The sequence below is a fragment of the Anopheles gambiae genome, chromosome 3 (genome assembly GCF_943734735.2).
Source record: "Anopheles gambiae chromosome 3, idAnoGambNW_F1_1, whole genome shotgun sequence".
NCBI lineage: Eukaryota > Metazoa > Arthropoda > Insecta > Diptera > Culicidae > Anopheles > Anopheles gambiae.
The window spans coordinates 5,863,651-5,891,274 of NC_064602.1; the positions used below are offsets into that span (position 1 = coordinate 5,863,651).

General features: G+C 47.6%; 1 protein-coding gene and 1 pseudogene across 5 annotated transcripts; one reads left to right on the top strand and one right to left on the bottom strand.

Moving 5' to 3' along the window:
- Nucleotides 1–205: 205 nt before the first annotated feature.
- Nucleotides 206–8,603, top strand: LOC1277835 (uncharacterized; annotated as a pseudogene).
- Nucleotides 8,553–27,600, bottom strand: LOC1277834 (serine/threonine-protein kinase grp). Of its 5 annotated transcripts, XM_061660724.1 has the most exons (8): nt 27,127–27,563; nt 23,472–23,526; nt 16,547–16,769; nt 16,223–16,446; nt 15,965–16,142; nt 15,591–15,733; nt 12,844–13,050; nt 8,553–10,635 (listed from the first exon to the last, which is right to left on the bottom strand). In XM_061660724.1, the coding sequence occupies exons 3-8, from the start codon at nt 16,660–16,662 to the stop codon at nt 9,947–9,949; spliced, it is 1,557 nt and encodes a 518-aa protein (XP_061516708.1). In that variant the 5' UTR covers nt 16,663–16,769; nt 23,472–23,526; nt 27,127–27,563; the 3' UTR covers nt 8,553–9,946. The 5 variants fall into 5 exon arrangements, with proteins under 5 accessions (XP_061516708.1, XP_061516706.1, XP_061516707.1 ...); XM_061660722.1 differs by lacking the exon at nt 23,472–23,526 and having other exon boundaries at nt 27,127–27,600; XM_061660723.1 differs by lacking the exons at nt 23,472–23,526; nt 27,127–27,563 and adding an exon at nt 24,512–25,826.
- Between the last annotated feature and the right edge of the window lie 24 nt (nt 27,601–27,624).

Consider the following 27,624-nt stretch of genomic DNA (forward strand, 5'->3'; position numbering starts at 1 on the left):
TCATTCACCAAATATAGCATTGCTTTATCTTTATGATCGTATTTTTTTTTTTTGCTGGTTTTCTATATCAGCTATTCCGATTGCTGTATAAGCCCCCATTTGCCGCATGGATAAGCCCTCCGGACTAAGCCTATATAAAGGGCGCCAGCCGTTAGCGCAGAAACGCGAGTCAGTTCGAGCTAAGCCCTCCCGTGAAAGACCAGACACAGATGTAAGTAAAATGGTGCGCAAGCTGGATTCCAGTGGCGTGTGGTGGGTCGGAAGACCAATGATACTTGGTGTGATGGTGCTGCTGCTAGTGCTCGTGATCCCAACGGTGAAGGGAGAGGTGTTGTGTTACACGTGCCAAGAATGTGATGAGCATGACGTGATGCAAACGGAGCAATGCTCTGTTGAGTGTGGCATTTGGTACTCGTGTAAGTGGAAAGCTGGTCCTGTAGCTGATGCAATTCCTCTAAAGTGCTCTTTATTCTTTAGCGAATGGTGGCGTGCCAACAGTAAACCGTGGATGCATAGAGCAAACACAGGAAGACGACGTGATCTATAATCAGTGTGAGACAGATCTGTGCAATACTGCCAGTGTCGTGCGGTGTGTGCGCTGTTCTACTGCTCTGACGGCTGAATGTGAGAACGTGATCTGCCCAACGTCAGCTGACCAGTGTTACCTTAACCCTGCAGGTAATTACCAATCGTGTGCGTACTTCCTCTACCGTTATCGGTTATGAAATGCAAAAGTGCAGGTGTACCTCCCCAAAGTATCGCGCTCTTTCCAAAACACAATAGTATCAGTGCGGAATTGGTTGCGAAAATTATTCCCCATTTTAACGGTGCTTCGTGGCTCTGTACAGTGCTGTGTGCTCCACGCATCATTGATAACCAACAGGCAAGATAAAGCGGGGTTTAAAGCGGGGTCCTAAATCGACTGCTGCCACAAACGTATCAGTAGACCCGTTTTGTTTGTTGTTTACACCAAATCATCCAGTGTGAGAAACGGGGTGGCCATAAATCCATCCAGCATTGCAGGAACACACTGTACTACCAGCCCAATCAAACGATATCGGAAGGCTGATGACATACAATTCGGAAGTGTAGATAAATAACCATAACAGGGAGTGTGGGGCGAGACGACCCAGCTACAGGAGACACAGATAGTGGAAGAAGAGAGCAGGATTATAAAATCGCTTGTCGAAGGTGACACTGTGTGATGTTTTACCGCCACCAGTCAATAAAACGGCGCTTCGGAAGGGCGCCTTCTATGTGTGGTCGTAAATTCTACAAGGATGCACGTGTCCCAATATTAGGATGTACAAGTTGTACAAGTTTAACAGTTTGATCCAATTTTACAATAAAAAGATGCTAATGTGTACTTACCTGCATGTTTCTAGATGGAAAACGAGGCTGTACCTCAGATCCGGAGTACGTCGTGGACTGTTCCGGTGCTTCTTGTACCGAATGTAGCCCGGAGACAGATAAACCCTGTAACGATGTTCTGACGTGCGAAGTCTGTGATACTAGCGTAAATCCTGAATGCTTGCTGCAAACGTGTCCCAAGGTGACGGATCAATGTTACCGCTATCTTGACGAACAGGCCACACTGCATTTAGGCTGTACAAGTGAGGAAGACTACACTATTAGCTGTGAAGAAGAGGGGGCCAACTGCCGAACGTGTAACAGTGATCTATGCAATCGAGATGGTAAGACATGCGACGGAAGTCTAAATCTAAGCAAGATTACACCAAAGTTGTGTATTCCGCATCCTTGCAGCGAGCTTTGAATGCTATTCCTGCGATGATTGTCCGTCGATTGATGCTTTCCTGGACAGTAAGGTCGAATGTAATATTCACCAGAAGGATCAGTGTTACACTGTCTATGATTGTAAGTGGAATATTACGCTACAAATACAAAACGAATTAAATAATTCCAACTTTTAACTCCAACTTTCTACTAGGGTCAAGCAAGCAAACTCACCGTGGATGCGTCAGCGACGAATTCCCAACGACGGAGTTCGATTCTTACGACTTGTGCAGCGACAGCACCTGTAATAACCAAATCTTTCCGAACCATCTCCGGTGCTATCAGTGCGATGGGTGTGATGCACAGATCTCCGATGCGGATGTAAACTACTGCCGCAATGATCAGGCAACCGGGTGCTTCATGCTGCTGGTGGAGTTCGAATCGGGTAGCAAAACAGTCATCCGAGGATGCGACACAGATCCGGCGTTCGCTGACTGTAGGATCAATCGTAACTGTGAAACCTGCACAGGAGATGCGTGCAACCGGGCGCCACAAACTGCTGCAAGATTATGCTACCAGTGCGAAGGTGTGGAGGAGTGCGAAAGACAAACACCTGCCACCGGCTGTCAGAACACGGCGTTCACTAACCAGTGCTACCTGTACTCGGACGGTGCTGCTGGCGAAGAGCTGAAGAAGGGATGCCTACTAGATTTGGATGAAACGATGGCGGCGGCCTGCTACGATCCGACCGATACGCGCTGTAGCATCTGCAAGGACATCACGTGCAATCGACAGCACTGTGTGCGGTGCAACACACAAACGGAGGGTGCTGCCTGTCTGTTGGGTGATAAATCTGCGCCGGGCTTGCAGTATGCACTTTGCGAGGGCAACTGTCGGGTGGAAATCGATGCCGACGGACACACGGTGCGGGGCTGTGCGGAAGACTTCCCGGAACCGTGCGGGCAGGGTGATGATGCCCGTTGCCTAGAGACGGTACAGGCTGGATCCAATGGTGGCATTTTTCCAGCAAATCGCCGCCAGTGTTATCAGTGCGAGGGTGACAGTTGTTGGACGATGCCCGAACCTGGGACGGCTCGTTACTGCCAGCTCTACCGGGGGTCGAGTGATGGCTGCTACATTTACAACGGTAAGTGTGCAGGACGGTAAGGTGGTTACAGTGCTTGGGTGACACCTTTATTTACCCTTCCAGACGGTAGTACGATAGTGCGTGGTTGCACCACCGACCCTGGAGCTAAATGTTTAACAGAAGATGGATTTGACGACCAATACTGCTCGATCTGGATGGAAGATCTCGCAAACGATGCCGCTCAGCAACGGGAACCTCTTACCTGCTATCAAGACTGTCCCGGTAGTGAATCGGGACAGATTCCAACGTGTCCACCCGTTACCTGTCCACCGACTACCGATCGTTGCTTCGTCAGCGTATCGTACAGTGGTGTTATTTCGCGTGGCTGCACATCCTTTGATTGTCCGCCGGATTCTAGAGACTGCTACACGTGCAAAGAGGCGAACTGCAATGGTGCCTACTCGGTGTGTTCCAAGTGTGATACGTCGATCGATGGGGACTGTACCGTTGGTACCGAGCACGGCGAAGTGTGTGAGCAGAGCGAGGGTTGCTTCCAGTACCAAGGTGACGATGGCAAAGGCATCTATGGTTGTGCTGAGAAGGCTCCCGCCATTTGCTCCAACGATGCCGACCATTGTAACTTTTGCCAGGACACATTCTGTAACGCTAAAGGTAAGCTGTATACGATGTCCTGTAAAAAAAAAAGATTCTTTTGTATTAACCTTCCACTTGTTTGTGCCTCTAGCTCCGATACTTTGCTTCTCCTGCACCGACTGTCGCGATGTTTTAACTCCAATTATTCAAAAGACAAAGCTCTGCGGTACCGAAGGGGACAGTTGCATTACCGCGCTGATCGATGGACGGATCGATCGTGACTGTCGGTCCGATTTGCCGCATCCGATCGAGGAGTACACCGTAATTGAAGATTGCGACACGTCAAACTGTAACAGGCTATCAATTACCGATTGGACCAGCTGTTACGTGTGTACGGGTTGTAACGATGTGTTGGGCGCTGAAGTGACTACGGAGCTCTGCCTAAACCCGCCGACGGACACGTGTTTCACGAAGCGGGAGGATGACGGTGTGATCGTGCGCGGCTGTGCTACGGAAGACGGACTCGTCGGCTGTGACAGCGGTTTAAACTGTGATGTGTGTCCGGGTGAGAACTGTAACGATCGTGCCGTACCGCAGGAATTCAGCTGCGTTCAGTGTGACCTGAGCGAGGACTGTGCGCAGTACAATGTGCTCAGTGAGTGTCCCAACACACTTGGTTTGCTTGTCGACAGTTGCGTCACGTACACGAAGCAACCGGACGGTGTAAAGAAGGGTTGCATTAGCACGCCAGATTTGTATGCCCTCTGTTACGGAACTTCGAATGACGATTGTGTTGTGTCGGAAGAGTCGATGGGAAACGCAAGACCGGTTCAGTGCATTGACTGTATCGAGAGTGTAGAGTGTATTCGAGGAGAGGCAAACGAGCTGATCACTAACTCCTACCACCATGGGTCTTGTGTTTCGTTTCTCGATGAGCAAGGTACGGTCGTGCGTGGGAACATTGTGAACTATCCCGAGTTCCAGAATGCACCTCACTACAAGGAATGTTTCGAAGATGGCTGTAATAAGGGACTGTTCCCTGAGGATCGTTTGCTGTGCTATCAGTGCAGTGGAGAGGAGTGTGCCCGTCTGACACAGTCCGGCAGCTCAATAACGCCCCAGCCCTGCTTGCGGTACGATAAAGCGAACGCAAAGTGTTACACCTGGTACGAGAGTGCATCGAATGCGCAGCGTGGATGTTTGCTGGACGATGGTGACGACTCCCCGTGCGGTGGAGAGGGAGTACAATCGTGTAAAACCTGCTCCAGCAGTCGATGTAACGAGCTCGATTACGCGGCCTTTAGCGAGACGAACGTTTGCGTAAAGTGTACCACCAATCGGGGCTGTCAGGAGGATCTTGCCGAAGAAGCGTGCACCGATGGCGGTGGTTGTTACACGTTCTTTAGCGGATCGTTGGTCGTCGCAAAAGGTTGCGTATCGGAGCTTGCGGAGAGCATGGAGTGGTACGAGGAGTGTGCTCGCGGCAGTGAAAGTGAACGTTGCCAGCAGTGTTACGGGGACTATTGCAATCGTAACAAGTGCTACGCGTGTAATTCGGGACTTGGTAGTGCTACCAATTGTATCGAGCCTCGCTTAGGCCTTACCGAGTCAGCTACCTGTAGGACGGATGACGGATGTGTGGCGTTCATTGATGGTAAACTCAGCTCTCTACCGAACAGTCTGAGTCTAGTGGGGAACATAATTTAACTACCATCTTTCCCAACTTTAGCAAACGGTCACACGGTACGTGGATGCAGAGACAGTTTCGACGACCCAATTGCCGAATGTTCCGAGCAGAATTCTGCCACCTGTCAGCTCTGTAACGGTGATCACTGTAACGGTGCACTGCTGGGGAAGGATCGCATCAAGTGTTACCAATGTTCGGGGACGGCCGGATGTCTCGAACCGGCACCAAACAGCGCACTGTACTGTGCCATCTATCGGGAAGGAGAGGAAAGCTGTTACACTTACTTCCAAGGTACGTCCGGTGGTCATTGTTGATCATATCCATGTTCTCTCACACATTTTCCTCCACTCTCCAACAGACGAGCGTACGGTAGAACGTGGCTGCACTCTTCAGCGACCGGAGCCATGTGAACACCCCTGCCAAAAGTGTAACACAACGGCCTGCAATGATCAGCGCGCTACCATGACGAATCCTCTCCGCTGTGCCCAATGTTCTGGCGACGAGTGTCCCGACATCGACGCCACCGATCCGACCGAGGTAAAACCCTGCACGGAAGGGCTGCTGTTTGGCCGTACCGATCAATGCTACACCTACTTTGATCAGGCCGATGGTTCGGTTCAGCAGCGTGGATGTCTTAGCGATCTTGCGAAGAGTGCAGGTGGTAGTGCGATCGCGGTCCAGTGTTTAGACGCAACCGATGGAAGCTGCAAGCTGTGCACGGACGATGGGTGCAATGCGCGCAGTGTAACTTGTTTCGTCTGCAACACGGATACTTATCCGGACTGTGCAGACCTGTTAACGGAGAGTAGCACGTATCGGCAAGCATGCGGTACAGGGCGGTGCGTTTCGCTGCTGGATGGAGCAACCACGCGGAAGGGATGCTTGGAGGATTTCAACGAAGTCGACTGTGCGTTGAAAGGGACGTGTCAAATCTTTGAAGGTACGTTGTCGAACAGTGCGATCTATCCGGCGGATAGGATACGCTGTTACCAGTGTAGCGGTAGTGGATGTGACGAGCTGCAAAGCTCCACTAGCTCTTCGACGTGCCAACAGTACGACCCCAACGATGAGTGCTACACGTACGTTACAGGTGAGTAGGCCATGCCATGACTTTTGCTCTGCTTTTTGCAAACAGCTCACCACATGCTATGCCCTCAACCATCTTCCAGATACCGGTGAAACCTTCCGTGGATGTCTTTCCGATACGCTGACACCTGCTCCATGTGCCGACCAATCGGACATTTGCGTCAAGTGTAGCAGCGAAGCCGGCTGCAACACCGAACCTGCCCAGCGCTCCAACGAACTCGTATGCGCACAGTGTTACAATGCGATCGAGTGCGGTCAGACGGAACGATACGAACGGTGCACCAAACCGGTGTTGCTGGGCCGGCAAGATTCGTGCTACGTGCAGTCGTTCAACGGAGAACTGCTTGCCCGCGGTTGTCTCAGCGATGCGGTGGGATCGTTGCGGGACAAGTGCACTGCCGGCGGATCGAGCAGTGAGTGCTCCGTCTGTCTGTGCGATCGCTGCAATGGACCACCGGTGGAGTGCGTTAGCTGTGAGGGTGAGGTTGGCTGTGGTGATGTGCTCGGTGTTGGGCAGAGCCTTGTTCCGTGTCAAACGGGTAGCTGTGTGTCGTTGGTCAAGCAGCTTCCCAACGGTGCCACGATCATTGCCAAGGGTTGTTCGGAAGCGTACGAGCAGGATACTTGCAGGCCAGCGAATAATGCATCCTATCAGCTTTGTTACTCTCCGGGTTGCAATGACGTGCTGTTTCCACCGGATCGGCTGAAGTGCTTCCAGTGCCAAGGAGCGGGCTGTTCCGATCCATCGCTCGTTCCAACCATCTGCGAGCCGTATAGCGCGAATGATAAGTGCTACAGCTTTTTGGACCGTCAGCAGAAGGGATGCGTTGGCCAGTTGCAAGACTCGGCGGAATGTAACCTAGCGGATGGACGGTGCTTTGTTTGCGATTCATCGGATGGCTGCAATGAGGAACCGCGGCCGCTAGAGTGTATCGATTGCTCGTCCCGAACTGATCCAAGCTGTGTGGAACCGATGGCAACCTTTGTAAAGAAGAAGTTTTGTCCCATTGGCGGATGCGTTACATTTATTGATGGTGAGTTCTAGTACCTAAAAACGCAATATTTTAAACATATTGTTAAGGAAACATTTACTATTGCTTTACTCACCGTTTTGCGTGTTTCTTTGCAGCGCATGGCTTCACCGTGAGGGGTTGTGCGAGGGAATACTACCTCACTCCCGCTTCATGTACCGGAACGACCTGCCAGCTGTGCACTAATGACGACAACTGTAACAGCATGCTGCTCCCTCAGAATCGGCTGCAGTGTTATCAGTGCTCCGGATCTAGCTGCTTGGATGTATCGAACCAAACGCCTTCCATCTGCCAACAGTACAGTGCAGACGACGTTTGCTACGCGTATGCCAGCAGTTCTACCAACATTCGCCGTGGATGCCTGTCAGATCTCACCTCCGAATGTCCCACAGACGGTTGTGTGACGTGTGCCACTGGCAATGGGTGTAATGCTTATCCACCGGTCGTGGCTAATCCGCTCACCTGCCACCAATGCGATGGAGTGAACTGTGCGGACGAACAGACAGGCGCTGGGGCCATGTGTCCTCCAGTACTGTTGGGTCGCACCGATGCCTGCTACTCCTGGGTGGAGAAGTACACCGTCCGCAGAGGTTGTTTGTCCGACGCAGATGCGTGCAATGCGATGAACCCGAACTGTTACATCTGCACCGACGGAAGGGATTGTAACGCCGAACGGTACGCGGTAGAGCGTCACGAATGCGTTCAGTGCGATGAGTTGCCTACGGACGAGCGGTGTAATTGGGGATTCGATCGATCGGCAGCAGAGCAATGCTCTTCCGACACGCAGCAGTCCTCCGAGTTAGGCTGCTACAGTTGCTACATCTCGACTCTGGACCCTACCGAGCGAAGGCTCTTCCATCGTGGCTGTGTAGGCGAGGAACGGCAAGCTCAATGCGAGCCGGAAACGGTTAACGTCTGCCTCGGTGCGGGATGCAACCATCGCAACGAGCGCTTACAGATCTGTGCCAAGTGCGAAGACGTCGATGGCTGTGAGAGTGGTCGGTGGGTGGTGGAGGAGTGTCGTGGCGTCGTACCGTACGATCGGCGTGGCTGCTACCTTATGCGCGATGCCCGGAAGCGCGTTACTGCACGCGGATGTGCGGCGGACTTGAACGATGAAACGTGGCAGCTGTGTTCCAACGTGCGGGACTCGTCCTGTCTCACCTGCCTTGGCAACGAGTGTAATCACGCCACTATTGGTATGGGAAGAGTGTCGTTACTAGGGACGCTTACGATAGCGGTTCTCTGTTGGCTCTTGGTCGGACTCGGTAGATAAAGGAATCATTTCTCAACTGGTAACGGAATTATCGACGAAAGCAAACGAACTACCGAATTTACCATAACAAATTCATTTTTTATTCATTATTTTTATTTAAAAAAAGATTCATCATCAAAAGATAGATTAGTAGTGTAAAAACACATCGAGTTAAAATATATAGCGATGAAGAGAGAAGAAATAAGAGATTTAATTTGTGTGTGCTGTGTAATGCATGTAAAAATGTAGCAATAAACGTTTCAATTAACATAACAAAAATTGATAGTTTGTTGTATAATCGTTAAAAGAAGAAACGAACGAGAGCAAGGAAATGGAAATGGAAATAAGCAGATAAAATAATTAAACCGTACTGAACACGGGTGAGTAAATATCAAACCAATAAAGCAGAGGTAAACGAATACTAATACGTTTGAGCGCAAACGCGCGGTTGTGGTGCTCTCTCTCTCTCTAAACTCTAAAGCAATGAAAAATCTCTTTTCCATTAGTTACCCTGAATGTCAACCATACACGCACACATACATATATAATTCCACAGCACAAATTTCAACTGAATAATGCTCCGTCGTCACCTCTTTAGCACCTATCTTTGTCGAGAACTCATCCATCCATCCTCTGCCACAGATCCTCTTCTCATGGTGATTGCTCAACACTCTTCCCACTCTCAATAAATGCAGCTGTCTGTCTTCTGTCGTTCTAACGTGTTTTGTTGTGCTCTTTTGCTTACAGTAAAAGGTGCTGTCACGAGGATTTTAAAGTACATCATATGTTGTTGTATAGAAAAAACATGTGTCGTGTATTTTAACGCAACACAACCGTGTCACCCGCGCCACAAACTCTGTTGCTTAACTAAGCGCGTTGTGTGTCGCGTCTTATATTCTGTGTACAAAACTTGGAAGGAAGCTCTAGGAGATGTAAAGTTTACACAGTTTCTTCTTCGCGTGCATTTCGATGCGGATAGTGTAGTGAAAGAATTGTAAAAAAGGCGCGCTACACACGCTGGTGGCTCTCACCAAAAACGTATTAAATGATCCATCTGCACTCTCACTCTCTTGGTTAGCCAGCCAAAAAAAAAACAATGATTCTCTCTCAATAATGTCGTCATCCGTTTCCGGATGTTGTCTTCCCTTTATAAACCGGTACACAACTTTGTTTGGCACTAGAAAGAGGACGTTATAATATTCGTGCGCTCACAGAGCGTATCAGAGTCAGTGTTTCGAACACATTCATTCCTATTTACCCATCAACTCTCCCAACCACACCACATCTACATCTTCGTTTCGTGCGATATTCTTTCGCAGCTATAATACAACACTTTAAAACAACTATACCCTCTCCCCCTCTGTCCCCTTCTGACCTTCTGAATCCTTCGTATGAATCCTGAATGAGCGCGTTTGTGTCTGTGTTTTATCCACACACAAGAACAAATAATTCGTCTTCCCTCCCCCTCCTCCTTAAGGCACAGAGTTGGTCGCGATCGCGATCGGCCAGGTGACCGGGCCCTTCATCACGATATCGGCCAGGCTTTGCTTAATCTTAATGAACCGCCGTTTAAACTCCAGCCCGCAGCCCTTCGACAGCCGGAAGTCGCACAGGATCTTACCATCCATCTCGACGATGTTCGCCTTAAAGATCAGCTGCAGCTTCCGCCGATCGATCGTCGATATCGTAATCACGCCCTCGTCGTTCGATTTCCAGCCGTAGCCAAGCTTTTCCAGCACGGCCGATAACCGTTTCAGCGTTTCGTCGCAGCGCGTCGACACGAAGAAGCGGGTCATGCGCCGAACGAGCCGCTGGAACGGATTCTGCTGCTGCTGCTGCGTGCCAACGCTCTGCGTCGGGTTGAGCTGCGTGCACAGGATCAGATCGTCCAGCATGGTTGGCTGCGAGAAGCAGAACCCGTTCCGGGCCTCGATCGCTTCCTCCACACCGTTCATCTCGGTGTGCACGGTCATTGGGACGGGTTGCGAATGGCACATGCGCGAGATGGAATCGTCCAGCGGGCTCGAGATGTCCTGATTGGAGCAGAGCCGTTTGGCGCGTGGCGACGGCCGCCCGTCGATGACATCGCAGCCTCCACCAGCACCACCGGCACCCGCACCACCTACACCGTTGTTGGCGCCCATACCTATATCGGCAATGCCTACAAAAGTAAAGCAAACAACGCGTTCAATATAACATTACAGGAACGTTCAAGGATGTATTTTCTTGGAGTTTAATGTGTTGCGTGAAAATTAAAATCATAGTAAAAATTAACAACCCCTCTAAATCATATCAAACGGTTTCATTTCGTCATCTTTCACTTGTTTTTTATCTCTCGCCCTTCACTGGTAAGCACGATTCACGCACGCGAAATTAAGGGAAAAGATGGTTCAAAAGTCAAATAAAAACACAAACGTACAGAAATAATGTGTGCTGGTGTGCGCAAAGGAGGGATATTGTGACGGTGGTAGTAATAGGGGCAGTGTTAATAATAATAATAATAATAATAATAATAATAATAATAATAAACAAAACAAACTTAAAACGTACACACACATTAGGTTTTTGGTGATAAAGCTATATGTGGTTAGGAATGCATTCAACATACAGCTAAAATCACCAAAGTCCCAATAAGTGGCAACAACGGACGATATAGCAGCAGCAGCAGCAGGTTCGGTAGGAGCGGGTTATATAGCATACAATTGCAGGCAAAAAAATACATGTTTTAATATAATCAACACTCTCACACACAAACACACAAGCAGCTAATACACAACAAATCATGAGGTAAAGAAACTGAAAATTGATCGAGCAAAACAACCAACAAAAAGAGGTGATAAATTCAATTTTGTGGTGAACATTCAATGTAAGCTAAGTTAAACGAAAGAAACACAGCGACTAGTAGTAGTAAAAACTCGTGGCATACATGCACAAAAAGGTATAGAGTAAAGAGTTAATCGAGTATATGCAAATAGAAAATATTTATAAATATTTTCACTTCCACTTCGGCAAGAGAATGCAGGATAATAATATTCACAAGTACTTTATTAGGTAGCATTGTCCCAATTCGTCTATGCTTTGGTAATCTAGCTTTATGAAATAGCTCAAATTCTATCATACAGCTAAAGCGCCAAAGCGCGGACAAAAGGGCGTTCTCGTAGTAATTCGCGTAACCTGTAAATGGAAGCAATTAACAATTTTAAAAGCTCAAAGAACGGCCACATCCAACCCGCGCAGCACTTTACGTATTCTTGTATTAAAGCGGTGAGAATACACCAACTCAGCGAAACTATATACTAAAGATTTACCGCCTTTTTAACATCATCTCGAGGAAGTTGGTCGAATGGCGTCCTCACTGGGGTAGGTACCAGAAGGCCCTCAGCATCTTTTACACACAACTGAGAGTCATCCAGTACCTGACCATGTGAAAAGGACGCAGAAGAAGCATTAAAACGGGACAACACACTGAGAAACACACATACCCGATGATTTCCCAACCTTTCTTTATCTTTTTGGCCCTTTTCTGGTAGAGGTTGCCCACCACACCCAGCACACATATACTCCTCTACACTACGTCCTCCCCTGTTTTTCGCATTGCAATGCCACAAACTTTTCTATTATTGTAGACATCATGCACACACTGCACACAAAGAGATAGCTATATCTGGAAAACGGATATTTTCGTCAGTGCTGGTGGTGGTTGGTGGTTGGTTTCTCTCGTCGTTGGACACTTGCCAAAAGTGCAGAACACGTTTGCCCAACCGGCACAACGCTTGAGGAGAGAACGTGAGATTCAACACGAACGCTTCTAAAAGCGAACGCTTCCGGCTCGTTCTCCACTAAAAACCTAAGATAAATAGAATTAGGTCTTTCGTTTCTTACCGCAAAAAGCACCGTGTTTCATTCTTTTATCGTCGTCTGCATCGGGGTGGTGGTTTTTTGGGGTGGTAGTCAACGGAATTCAGGACTGCCCATAACCCCCCACCCAACAAATCGTTTTTAATTCCCCCCCAAAACCGAATTGTGGATCTTCCTTGGCTGGAAAAATACTGATCTCGGCCCACATAAACGTGTCTCGTTTAGGATCGCCATTGGAGCTTAGAATGTCTTTAGCATTTTTAAGCTTAGCCCGACGACAGTGACCTGGCTTTAAATGGCTATTTGAACGTCGATCGTTCCACATGACACCGACCGTACCGAAAGCAACAAAAAAGCAAACGCTCAACAAACCCCATTTTCTTTTTATTGAAGAGCTTTTCCCATTCATGCAAACACAACACAAAAAGGAAATTAATTTTACTAACGTTCTTTTAAAAAGATCGCAACACACGTTAGGAAAGAAAGTGGGGCAAACAGAACGGATACATACCTTGTAGGTGGAACTGCGTCTGGCACCATTTGTGGTCCTGCAGCTTGTCGAGCGTTAGCCGTTGGGCAGGATTGGCCACGAGAATCTTGCGCAACAGCGACAGCGTGAGCGTGTCCAGCTTGCACCAGGGCGTTGAGGTAGTGTACTTGTTTTCCTTCCAGCAGAGATACTCCGCACATCCGGACGACGGCTGGTCCCATGGTAATTCTTTGAAGGGTTATTTTATAGGGGGGGGGAGGAAATCGATCGATTCACAGAGATGAAAAGGAGAAAAGAATAAACATGAGTTAAAATGGCGTTATTATTGTATCTCCCTTCAACAGCCCAAATTCCGTATATTATTTTAATCGTGTCATTTAAGCGAGATGGCGAGATAATGGTTTTTATTGTCGTGCATATTGTTGTTGTTTGTTTTCACTCGCGAAGATTGATGCAGTTTGGTGTTTATTATTTAATTGAAATAAAACCGTGCAAACAACATTTCGTCACTAATTCAGGATAACGATGCACTCCACCCGCACTCGTAATTGCATACATACACACACAGACACACATTCGCGAAACGGTGCCAAAACAACAAAGCCAAACACACAGGGCAGGGGAGTGATGATAGACAGGCACACGTGCGAAGAAGGGAAATCGAGTGAAAAGAGATGCATATTCAACAGAGTTCACTTTATTTATTAATATCATATACACACACAACACACATACACAACGCACTCTTTTGATTTATACACACACTTATCACAAAAAGCTTGAAACAGCAATCGGCTAAATGAAGAAGTATAGGGCAAAAATAAACACAGTGATCGCGTTTTTACTGGGTGAAGGGGGAATAATGTGCTGTGCTTGATTTGGGCTTTGCATAGCATACACACAGGGGAGATACATAACGATACGGTGGTGTCTCTTGCGAAAGTAAAATTAAACAAAATAATATAAAAAAGGGAAACAACACTTGCATAAACACGAGCAGCAGCGCGCCAGTACAGATAAAATTGAATCTTGGATATTGAAGAACATGGAATTGAATTTACAGAAAAAGTTATTATATTAATTGATTGACAAAAAGAATGAGTGAAAGCATTACAATAGCAACAACGAGCAGCAACAGCTCACATTCGCATGGCAAAAGGGTTTTTTTCTTCTTTTAGATAAGATATAGCAAGTGTAAAAAAGGATTTAAATATAAAAAAGGCAAACACACAATAAATCTGAAAAATGTGTAGCGTGTGAGCAAAAACACAACATATAAACGCGCGCGTCTCAAACAATAAGGGATCATTTCTTCATCACATCAGCAAACAGCAGCAGCAGCAGCCAGCACAACAACACTGAGAAACATAAAACACGCACATAAAATATATCGGCAGCCAGCAGCAAAAATCGACACACGCATAAAACCATAATGAAAGACACATTTTCAGTAAAAAAACGGAACACAATATCGAAAAGAAATCAAAACAGTAGTGGTAGTAGTAATAGTAGTAGTAGTAGTAATAAAGGGAAAACAATAACACAACAGTGCAGTGCAGCAGCAAGCAATTCCCAGTTGGACCTCTGGTACTAAAGCTTTAGAGATATTACAATGAAAACAACATTCTACAGCTAGAATACCAAAGATACAGCCGGAAATTATGAACAAAATGGGATTTAAGTAAGAAAACCAAACGAAAAAACACGTCCATAATAATGCTCGTGTTGTGTGTGTTTTGTGGCGAGGGCGGGCGGGGGCGCGCATTTTTTGCACATTTTTTGTTTGCGGGAAAAAAACAAACGTGAAGAAGGATTTATAATGGAACACAAGAAAACCATATGCACACAACAATACAAACACAATTTTGAATGGAGGGAGAAATAACAAAAAAAATGGGTTTCAAACCAATGATATTACAGCGGGAAGGAGCTCTTTTTTGGGCGGGTGATAGTGATATAGGAATGATTTGAAGGATTATGCGGCATTTCATTAAGAGGAGCACACATGTAGAATCCACATTAAATTAGCATAATCTAACAAATATAAATACAAAGGCGATAACGGGGTGTAGTACAATTATAAACACACACTCACACACACACACATAGATATACTTAAAAATAGACATCGAGCAATTGATGCAATTGAAAACAACAATAATGCAAAATGCAGCACACCACACAGGTGAAGAGAAACAGTCGGTTGGTTGGAAAAAGCACTCATTGCGGTGAGCCAAAAGGGAATTTAATACAAAATAATGAGAGAAATTGTTTTGCAAATATTAATAATATGATTGCCTGGCTTGAGATTGAGATACGGTCGCGACTCATGAGTGAATTTTATAGGATCGCATTTTAAAAGCATAAAACGCCAGCGCCGTCTGTGGCTCGTGAGTAAAAAAACACTCCTTTTTTAGCCACACTTAATGCTCCACATTCATTCCATTTCAAAACATCAACATAGCGCATTTAAAAAGAAGATAACATTCCAAGAGAAGAGATAAGCGAAACGACCATTCAAATGAGAAGTGAAAAAGAGAGGCGCGCATCATTCAAAGCATATTTTTTTAAACAATTTTAGGAACAAAACATTTCAATACAGGAGCATGAAGAGACTTATATGGATATGTGCTGTGTGGCAAACATGTACACACTCTTTCATAATAATAATAGGCAATATAATTGTTTAGTTTTTCAAAAGGGGAAAAAAGCAGCAAAAAGCATATTTTGGGGAGCAGATGCAACGAGAGAGCGTTCCCGATACTCACCTCCAGCAAGCATTGTGACTAGGATGATTCCGCAGGACCACAGGTCGGCCGGTGTTGCACGGTACGGTTTGACCAGTACCTCGGGTGCCACGTACGGTAGCGTACCGCACTTCTTGTCCAACAGCCGCTCCCGGCCCTTCATTCTGTTCTTGGCGACGATCAAACGATTATCGTTTTATTTTCAACGGAAACGTCGGATTGTACACCGGACACATGGAAATAATAAAGAAAGATAAAACAACACACGTTTAGCGATTCGGGCGTGAAATTGTCCTCCTCTTTAAGGGGGGGAGTAAGGAGTTAAAGCAGTCAGTCCAGAAAAGCCCACACAAGGCTCGCCAACTCTAAACGTATCGGTGGTTTGTACCTAATACCTAAACATGGTGGCCATCCCGAAGTCCGATATTTTCACGTTGTCATGCTCGTCCAGCAGCAGGTTTTCCGGCTTCAGATCGCGATGCGCCACTCCTCGCGTGTGCAGGTAATCGACACCGGCCAACAGTTGATTGAAGTACCGCTGTGCCTCGGGAAGTGGCATCCCAACGTCCGGCTCTGCGCAGAGAAAGCACAATTTCGAGTGAGCATCGAACCAAATGGTTGAAACCCTCTAGCTAGCTAAGCCCTTCTCTTACCGATTCGATCAAACAGCTCACCACCGGCAGCGTACTCGAGAAAGATGTACTCGATGTCACCCTGCGTTCGTTTGCCGAAAAACTTGAGAATGTTTTGATGCTGAAGAATTTTCTGTATGCACACCTCCTTCTTGACCGAGCTTTCCGCATCCGGATGCTTCTTCAGGTCGACCATCTTCATCGCTACCGCCTCACCGGACTGTCGGTTAATCAGCAGCTTCACCCTGCACACACACGGATAGAGAAGAAGCAACAACATAATAGGGTTAGGATAATAAATTAGATTTATAATAAAACAGACACTCTCGATTCGATTCTACTCACTCTCCGTAAGCTCCTTCGCCAAGCGTCTGGGCCAACGTCCATCCTTCGACGAACTCCCGCAGTCCAGACTGTGTCCCGCCGTTCCCGGAGCCGACGACCGTCTGGGATGCTGCCATGTTTGTGTGCGCTCTTCCCTCCTTCTGCTGCTGCTGTTGCTGCTGCTATCCTCCAGCAATTGTCCAGTCCAGTGTGTCTGTCCCGCGGCCGCCGTCGTCTCGTCGTTCTGCGGTTGGATAATTAGGTGGATGATGAACTTTCAAACAATCCATACACATCTTCCGCCCCTCAGTTGGTGGTTTAATATTAGTGGTAGAGCGTTTTCCGTTTTGGCAATGATTCCAGCACTATCATCGTGCAGTTTTTGTAACAAAAAAAATCTAGAAAAATCCTGTGGCTTTTTCACGTATCCCTGTGGGCTAAGGGCCCCTAGTCAGTCTCGTTGTGTTATAAATTGCTTTCCAGGCCTAGCAGCTAAAATTAGGACACACACGGTTGAAGAGAACCCGGAGAAAGCCAGCAAATTTAATTGGCTGCCGTTGTTGCCCACTTGCTGAAAATGGTTTTGATGACCATTTGGCACTGAGCCACAAGTGACGATGGATGGACGGGGCCTACTAGAGAGAGAGAGCCTTGGCAATCTCGATGCGGCAATGCGATGACAAAAAAGGGGTTCGGCGGTTCCACTTTCTACACCTTTCCTCCCCTCCCCCCTCCCCTCCTCACGATGCAAAATCGCGAATGGTGACTCATCGACCACCGTTTGTCTCTATATTCGATGGATTTTCAATCCAGCATTATTGGACGGTTTGACTCGTTTGCTCACTTCTTAACATATTTCACTTTTACTAGGTAGGTAACCAGAGCATGACGGGAGAGCGCAGCAAATGTCTGCTAACTATACTTTGACCTTCGATAAACGGAACTGACGGAAGATGACACACACGTCGAAGAGCGGCACACATCACAAATGCAGACACACTTTTGATCTGGAGGTAACTTCCGTTTCCTATTTTTTCTCGCCTCCAAGAGAGCACAAAATGTGTGTTCACGTGTCCCTTCAAATAAATCTCTGCTCGTCGAGCGCACACACACACACACACAGCTAAGAGATACGTGCGGGTTTTGCTGCCGTTTTCCGATAGAGAAGCTTTCATTTATCTTCTACAACAACACTACTCGAATCGCTTGCCACCGATCTATCTGTGTGCGTTCGGGGGGTCTTAACAAAACCGAGAATTAATCACTCAGACAGACAAACACGCGCAGCACACACAGTTAAGGATAAGGAAGCGACGAAAAGTGACTGCTGTCGCGCGTCTGGGACACCTTTTTGCACGGCAGTCAGCAGCAGCCTTTGCAGCTCTTTGCTGCTGCTGCTGCTTCGTAACGAACCACACACACACACAGAGTTCCTTTATCTCTCCTGGTTTTTCCGAGCCGCACACACTCTCCCACACTCTCGCGATTTTAGTGGGCGTGTGAATAATTTGCTGTCAAACGCAGGATGTATCCCGCGCGCGCTGGGAGTCCTTGGAAGCATGACGATCAGCGCCACCACTCACCACGAAGGCGGGCGGGACGGGACAGACAGGTGGACGACACAGGCACACAGTATTACGAAGCCAGAGAGAGAGAGAGAGACTCTCTGTATGATACAGCAGCCCTTGAGCCTCATCAGCAGCCTAATGAGGCAGCAGAGGCTGTGTTGTGGAGGGATGGCAATTTTTCACCAACACATCCTGCTTCTTGAATGGGAGGAGGCAAATGGTCCCACTTTTTTATTGCTGATGTTGATGATGGGAATATGATTATGAGATGACGAATCTACTGTGAAAGCATTTCGCGACGCCATTAATCGTTTGCGATAGAAGGCACAGAGTCCTAGTTTTCGCTCGCTCTTCTCCCTCTCTGCCTCTCTTTCTCTCTGAACTTAGTTTTCCCAGAAACAGATGTTGCCACACTGCCACCAGCCAATTCTGCTGTGTGGACACAACAGCACATTCGCTCTCCCAAAAGCCCACAGCTTCCTTGTCCAGAAACGAAGTTCTCTCTCGCTCTGGTTACTCCATCGCTTAGCTCTTTATTCCCTTGGTAGGTGAAAATTCTTCTTTAATAGCTAAAACCACGACCACGAGGAGGTTATAGTAGGCGGGCGGTGGTAGATTGAGATGGGAAATCCGTTCTAACCTTTCGCTCACTTCCTCCTTTTGCTGCTGCTGCTGCTGCTGTTGAACGCAATGCCGTCCGGGATGTTGGCAAGGTTAATGATCTGCACGCAAATCGACCGATAAGGTAAGAGCAGCAGCACTGTGTAGGCACACCACAAACCCTTCTTCTTCTTCCTTTTCCTTATGCCTTTGCACAGACATTACATTACATTTGCTAGCAGAGTAAAGGTATCTCACTAACCCCTCTTCTTATCACACACTGCGCAGTAGTAGCAGTGGTAGTAATTGTCCATCACTCTCTCTCTGCTGCTGGCCACAATCGATCGGGGGAGAAGGTTTGATAAACGGAACGTGTGCTGTGGTGTTGGTTGTGTGCTGTAAGTAAGCAAGAAGCAGCAATACCAACAGAGACATTAGCGAACAGGACACACAAAATCGGACATCACGAAGGAGGAACCGCTCTTCACAAAGCCCATCACATCAAATCATTGATGTACATAGTCAATCAATATGAAGAATAAAAACCATCAAGGTCATAAATGATCATTGCTTCAAGCTTTTCATCAGGCACTTCTTCCGAGAGCAATATTAATGAAGAACCTGAGATATTTGCGCCTCTCCCAAACACTTTTTCCTCTGAAACGAGTGGCCGTATCTAGACACCAATCCAATAAGTGGCAGAGAGCAGAGCTACAGGCTGTACAACACCGGTACGCATCATGCTATATGAAAACTGCTACGATTGGCGGTTTTCGATCATAAATCAGCGATTATTCAGAGGGGGGGCAGAAAACACCCTGAGGAGGATGCGAGTAGGTGACACACAAACGTAAAAAGGAGAAAAAGCCCCATACACACACATGTGTCACATGCTGAAAGTTGTGCTGATAGAGCATGTAATAAGATATCGAGAAACGGTAGCAAGTTTTACACCGCACCTCCCACTCCGGTCCCGAGACTGCTGGCTGTGAAGAACACGCGATGGATGGCGTTTGTGGTGTAAGTTTTTGCAACGTCAGAATTTGTTGGAGCTAGCGGAATTCCACCAGCACATGGGGGCGACGGTGGCCAGAGCTAGAGATATGAGATTGTGCCTCGCAGCAGTTTTGCGCGTTCCTAGGCATCAGTGTTGGTGGTTCTATCTAAAAAAAAGGGTTAAGGTCAGAAGAAAAATTGCAACTTTAATGTCTGCTTTTGTTTTGAAAGCGTTTTCGATGGAGGTTTTGTTGTGATTTTCTTGGTACCGATGCAACCCGCGTTTGGCGGCCAAGAACGATACGCAAAATTGAAACACCTGGAGCTATTCCAACAGCACATGATCACCCAACCAATTTGGCATCATAAAAACCTGTGTTTCACCATACGTTTCATGCGGATAAAATCGCTCTCAACACGCCCGAGGTTCGATGCACATGTTTCGCAAACTCTCCCCTTCTCCAAACGGCGGCCGACGCAGGACCTTTTAAAAACCAGGATATGGTTTGTTTTTTTTTACCACATTTTTCCTGCCACATAACTACATCAGATACTGCGGATAAATTTGATGACAGGGAAAAAAGGACAACTGCACCTACACAGCATATGGTATGGCCCACCACTACGAGCAAAATTCACATATTAGGGCTAAAAATACAGGAATCGATTAAGATTAGAATATTACGTTCGAGAGTGAAATATGCAACAGAATTATTACAAATAATTGCGCTTATTGCGGAACCAGTTTTCGCAACTGCAGAAGTTTTTGGTCTAGTGTACCTCTAGCCTGGAAGTAGTCGACAGGACTCAAACCATTAGACCTCCCCCTCATCCGGATCTAATAAATCTTCCCATATTTGTCTTTTCTATCCTGCGCTTGTTTCCTCATTCCTTCGGTCGACCTCCTATGCAAAGTATTATCATTAATTCTCTACGAATTGCCGAAAATTGCGCAACAAACCCCATCCAGTAAGGATAACCCCGTGCGAACAAAACGCGGGATAAATTTATGGCCATTTTGTACATTAAACCGTGCAGTACGGCACGCACACACATAATCCTCTAGGTCCAATATACTTTCTCTTTGCTCATTTGCATTTAAAAGCCCACTTCCCGCGGGACGGGAGGCGGCGCACGGTCGTGTCTCTGATGGAGCAACTTTCTTCAAACGAACCAATTGCACACACCACAGAGTACAGTGGTGGCTTGGCAAGGATTGACCGACCGACCGGACGAAAAAGAAACAACCCAGAATTAACGCTGAACACCACACACACACACACACACACCAAGTTCCTCTGCTACAGCAGCAGGATGCGATGCTTCAGCGAAACTCTCGCGAGTTTCTCTCCAATCTTCGCTCAGCGTTGTCCAACCCGAGAAGAGCGCTCACATACACACTTAATGGACGATTTTAGTTCGCATGCGCACCATAACACATCCGCGGACACACACAAAAAAGGATATCCTTCTTCCGTTTGATGCTTCTCTCCCCCAGTACGACGAGAGGCGGCATCATATTCCACCCACTGAAGTGTGTGTGAAGAGAGCATGGATTGCTTCGATAGGACCCCACAATCACACACCTTTTTCCTCATAATTATCTACCGAGAAGCAGGAACACCTTTTTGGAGTGTTTTCTTCCCTCTCAAGGACGAGGAATATACTTCCGAGGATCAAATTGCGGACAGGATTCACCTGTTAGTCTGCAAATCTAATGGAGGAGTGGTTCCTGTTCCTATGAAGAGACAAAAATAAATTAATGTCGAGTCGAATTTGGCACACCCAGAGCATTGTTCGTATTGAGTAGAACACAAAATTCAAGGTTATTCAACCGGGCCCTCCTACACTTCGAATCTTAGTGTGTGAGCAATGTTCTCATCCCTGGTACGGGATATTCTCTCCGTGTCGTATGTATCCCACTAATGATGACTACACCGTAAACATTAATGTACATTTTCAGATGCCACCGTAATTCGCGTTTGTCAAGCATTAAAATCCAGCCAATTCTAGGCAAATTATGACCAGCAGTAATACAAACTACATGGCCGGATACGGCAGCAACAGCCGCCACAGCATCCAATCCAGCAGGCAACGGCACAGCACTCTTCGAAAGAGCCTCTTTTCATCATCCCCCACTGTTGCGCTTCTATCAACTCTCCCGCTCACTCTCTCTCTCTCACTTCCTCCAGAGCGTTCATTCTCACTCTCTCAATTAAGCATACATGCACACGCACACACACTAGCACACATAAAACTTCTTTCGCCCTTCTTTCTGGCCTCTCTCTACACTACTGTTACGGGGGGTGATGCGGTTGGTGGTTGGTGCAGGAAAAAAGAAACCTGTTTCAGTTTTTCTTTCTACCACTTTCTTCCAACACGTTCTTCAATTAATCTTTGCTCGAGGGGGTGGGGGTGGGGGAGGGGTTGTGGTTTGGTTGGTTGTTTTGCCTTTAAAGTGTATGTCAGAAAAAAAAGAACAACGAGTCACAAAATAATCGCTTGCCTGTGGCCACGGGGCCATCATCCCCCAATTCTGTCCCGAGAACGAGGGACACCCTGTGTGTAAGGGAGGGTGGGTGTTGGGTGAGTGTGAGGTGGAAGAGGTCATGCTTTTGCAACACACAACAGGCACCAGACCAGCAGGCCAAACTTTTATGCACGACAGAATGATCTCTCCGCTCGTTACAGTATTAAAATTAAGACAAATTTGAACCTTTCCTTTGGGATTCTATTCTTTTTCTCTCTCTTTCTCTCTTGCTCACTCTTAACCCTTTCAACGCACACCCCCATCCAGCCACCCACCGGAGTTAGTTTTAAAACCGAAAACTCGTTTCCACGCGCGGTTCTCCGTCCCTTTCCCCTTCTTCCCGCCCCACACACACACTCGAGCGAGCTTCAAAATCGCGTTTTGCGTTCATTGCTCCTCTTTCGCTCTCCAGGGCGCGCGCGAACGTGAAGAATACTATCCCCTCCTCTTCACCTCACCCGTCGCGTATGCTGTTCACCAACTCTTTACATGACCCCCCCCCCACCCCACATTTCGAGACAAACGCGTTAGGGCGACGAACGAGTCCTTCTCCTCGTCCCCCTCCGCCCAAACCAAAAGCAGGAGAAAGGAGGATTCATTTTCCAATGCAAACAGGGTTGGTGAGCTGGGAGAGCGCATATTATTTGTGTGTTTGACGGTTTGTTCGACGAAGCGCGTGTTCGCAGTGTGGTTCGAAGTTTTCTTAGGGACTTTTTCTCGTTTTGTGTGCACACAACGCAACATAACCGAAAGGAAGGGGGGTTCATAAACAACTCTTCTCGGGTGAGTGTGTTACCCACACCCACCCAGCACCACCGAGAGCTCGCACAACGCTGCTGCGGGCAGTACAAATCGGCTTCTTCTTGCGTGGTTTGCATTGTTCACCTTACTACACACCAAAAACACTCCATCCATAGAAGTGGAAACACGCGCGTCAGTGTTCCAGATTGGAGAGCTTGTGGTTTCTTCGGAAGGGTAGGACCAAATCGCAAACGAATTTTCAATTATGAACAATCCTTTTTGGTGTAATCAATGCATGTGATAGTGATTCCATTTACCATCGGATTCGATCCAGATGGGATTTAGTATCAATCGATGAGAGCTGCCACACAATCAATCTGGTGCGCGAAACTTCATTGCCGAAGATGAGAGAGACGCAATTTTCGGCCAAAAACATACACCATAATTAGAGCAATCTTGAAAGGTTAAGGGCTACACGAATCTGACCCTTCCCTGTAGCAAGCATACACACCCGCCGTTATGGAGCAACACTCTTCTCTTCACAGATGGAAACGAAAGGCCTTAACCTAAAAAAAAAAAAAAGAAAAACAATCAAACAAAAACACTAGAACATGATTTCTTCGTGCAGCGCGAATCTTTGCCACCCCATAACCACCCCATCCCTCCAGGAACTGCGCTTTTTCTTTGCTTACTCCTCCATCTCTCTCTCTTTCTCTCGCTAAAGCCAGCCGTGCGCTTGATTGCTTAGCAACACACACACACACACACACACACACACACACACACACACACACAAAGGGAGTGTGTGCACGAAAAACTTCAAAATGGATTCGCGCGGATGATGGTGGAGAATACAACCCCCATTCTTCTCCCACTGCGCGAACGCGGGTTAGAAAATGGATGGGTGAAAGGGAAGAGATAGAACGGAGCACGGCGTACAAAACAGTGCGAGATACTACAGAAAGAGAGAGATATATAGAGAGAACGAGTGGGCATGCGAGAAAGCCGAGCCTGCTGGAAAAGAACCAGAGAACCACGAGACGGTGGTGCTGCTTCTGCTGGCTGGCTGGCTGATGATGATGTCGCACGCACTATGGCTGCTGTGGATGATGGCGATATGATGGACGCACATACAAACACACACACATATATACAAACTGATAGGCGCACAGTGGGCTTTGTTCTAACCGAGAAGGATAATTAAAATCGCAATTTTAAAATGTATAAAGGTGTAGTTGCGCAGAACGCAAAACACGGACAACGGCAATGTTCCAGGGCGCAACCTGATGTGGAGGTTTTTCGATGCAAAGAAGCTATATTGAACTGAAAAAGGATGAATTCAGCCTCTCTATAAATGAAAATCGCACCAGCCAAGCCAAAGCACAGTAGCAGCTGATTGCGAAATTTGCAAAAAAAAAGACCCGGCCATTGAGCCCATCATCACACCACGGCAAATTTTGCTCTAAAAATCGAGCCCAAAACGCTCTACACATCATGATGGTACGTTTGCTTTCACACATAACCTTTCACAGCCCAAAATCGCACACTCACCTGAGAGGGGCCATCGTATAAAGAAAGACCACCGGCCACACACAGGCGCGTATTTTTCCATCGCGGAAGAAGAGCCTCTTTTTGGTGTTCCGCCAAATCCACCAGTGAAAAGGCAAACGCAGCAGCCATCGGCGTTGGAGGAGGAGAGCACATGCTGCTTAGATTGGTGGTGTGATGCTGGTGGTGGGGGAGGTCGGATGGTACAGGATGGACGGTCCAGAGGAAATTCGTACTTCACACACTGTTGCTCCCTGGTGGGCGCGCGCACTCTCTCACGGGATGGATCGATCCCCGAGCAGGCAGCCATTAGCCAAAGGCGCTCCCTCATCAAGACAACACAAACATGCGTTTCTTCTTTATGCTTGGAGTCATCCAGTTCTGAAGTAGCTTCTTCCGAAATTTGAAACCCTTCGCGAGGTTGAAGTAGTTGCAAACACGCACAAAACGGGGCCGGAATTCAACTCCTTTTTGCTGCCGTAGGAATTGCCAACTTTAGGAAACACAATGCGAAGCAAAAGTTCTTTTCCTGTTCATCTTGAAGCCACGAAACCCCGTGAGATAAACAAAACCTACCGGAAAAGGGAGACCTGCAGGGTGACCAGACTCCTTCATCTTGCTTTTTGGGAGACGACGTCCCCCAAATTTCGTACAGACACACTGATATTCTGCGCTTTCTCCTACACGCACATTCCACGACCGGCATTTTCTCCATCATCACGGTGCACCTCTCTCTTCATCTGCAGCATGGCTGTCTTTTTAGCTTCCCTTACTCGGGGTTTAGATGCCGAGAGGTTTTGAGCCAGATTCATCGAATCCAGCGTCGAACAATGGTAGAGTGTGGCTCATCTCACAATAGAAAGGTGTACCTATTTTATGCCGGGAAGCTTCCATTTTCCGCTCACTGACCACCAGAGCCGCCGCCTGTCGCAACATTGCAACCAACTGTGGCCGCCGCCGACACCGACGCCATCGCGGAGCACGTTGTTCATGCGCTTTTCGTGTGCAATCATTTTGTGCAATAATGAGAAATTCGACTCTGTCCACGATAATCACAAGCTTTCAATCCCGAACAAGGAAAACTGTCCTAACACGCCACACCGCACACACACACCGGCGAGCCTACTCTGTTGCTTTCAACCGTTCTTCACCAGTAATGGGGTGCGCGCGCGCACACACGTAGAGATCATCACACCGGAGAGAGCACCGTCCGCACCGTACGAGAAAAGAATGAAAAGTAAACCGAGGCCAACGGGCGTTTTTGACAAATGGCTGTCGGTGGATACAGCGAAAAAAGAGACGGAGAGAATGCGCGAGCGCCAGCAGCGTGCACTTCTCACCATCCTCCAGAAGATCTGGACCACTGGCTGTGGGAGAAAGAGAGAGAGAGAGAGCGAGAGGGATCGCAACCTTTCTTTCCACGACAGCAGCATGCGGCTCGCACACTGACCAAACAGAGAAAGAAAGAGATACACCAAAGAGAGTGAGACGATGCGCACAGTTGAGCAAAATGCAAACAAGAGCAGGCACGCACACACTCCACAGCGCACGCTTCTTAACCTCCCCAAAAAATGGTTTCTTCTCCAGAAAGAACAAGAAAGGCTTACGTGCGCTACCACACACACACACACATACACCGACAGCCGGTTTTACAAAAGAAATTTCTACTACTCTCGCATCTCTGTCAAACGAATTTTGGACTATCCGCACACACACGAACACGATTCTTTTTACCGGTTAAATTTTTTTTTCTCTTTCATGACCAGTTTAAGAATTTGATTTTGCAATATCGACAAAAAAAACTGGATTGCTCCATGATTCTGCATGTTGGTGGAAGTGTGTGGGTCTGCGTATGTGTGTTGGTGTGCTACAGGAATAAGAGAAGGAGAGAGCTTATGTGTGGGAAAGAAACGCAACGATCGAGCAACACAAGAATGCGCGCGCGCGCGCATTTGCGTCCGTCTCCAAGGATGTGTGCGTGTGCGACGAGGAACAATAGCTTCTTGGGAGAAACCATCGCACACAGATGAGACAATTAAATACACACACATATATGTACAGAGAAAACGCGGTACGGCCGATTTCAACGATGCGAAACAACGGATTTTCGTACAGTTTATGCACCATATTCCAGAAAGAACCATTTCTGTTCGGCAGGTATGAGACCTTCAGCGCCAACTATTCGATGGCAAGTTCTAACATGCACGAGAGAGCACGTGAGTGAAGGAGTTTACTGAACCGATCGAATCGGACACACCATTCTTTGGTATCCGGCAATCTTTTCAGCCCACCCCACACACACATATAAACACACACACACACACACCCATTGGACAATTGCTGGAACCCCCGAAAGGCAAAAAAAAATCGTATGCGCGCGCGCTCTTGCTCCATCCAGCAACAATGTCAACTGAATGTAAAAAAAACGCTCGCTTTATCTCTATGCAACTGTGTCCCTATCGCAGGGATGACGACTTAATTCCGTCTCTTCCAGCACACACCAAGGAGACACACGTTTCAAGGTCCCGGTAAAATTTCCAATTAAACTATGCCGCAATCTTTACATCCCCAAATCGTTCGCAAAACGCTTCTATCCCTTACAATGTGCCATGACTTACCTTTGTTTCCTCGCAGTGGCACGGCACGTTCACAAAAGCGCTCCCCGCAGCGGCTAACTTCTTCGAGCGGGTGTGCTGCTGCTGCTGCTTATCTTTTTGCCGTTCCGCTACGCCACCGTTGTCTTCGACGTCATCTTCCGCTTTGTTCGCCGAGAGAGAAAGAGAGTGCGAGCTCACACACAATAATAACACACGCCAACCACACACACACACCGTAAGGACTTGCCGCGGCCACGCCGGTTACCACACTCTACAGGCGCGCTGATTTACATCGGCACCGAAACACGCAGCTCACGATCTGCCACACTGGGTCCATGTGCTGGATTTTTATCCTGTTGCTAGGGGGAGACCTTCCGGGAAAGAGAGCATAATTTTGCTCCGATTCTCCGCGCGCGCAGACCGTGTGCGTCTTGCCGGTGAAAAATCAATTTTCTTCTTCTTGTGCGAGTTGCTCTTGGTTGTTCGCGACGTGCGACGACAGCTGTCAGCAGAGTGACC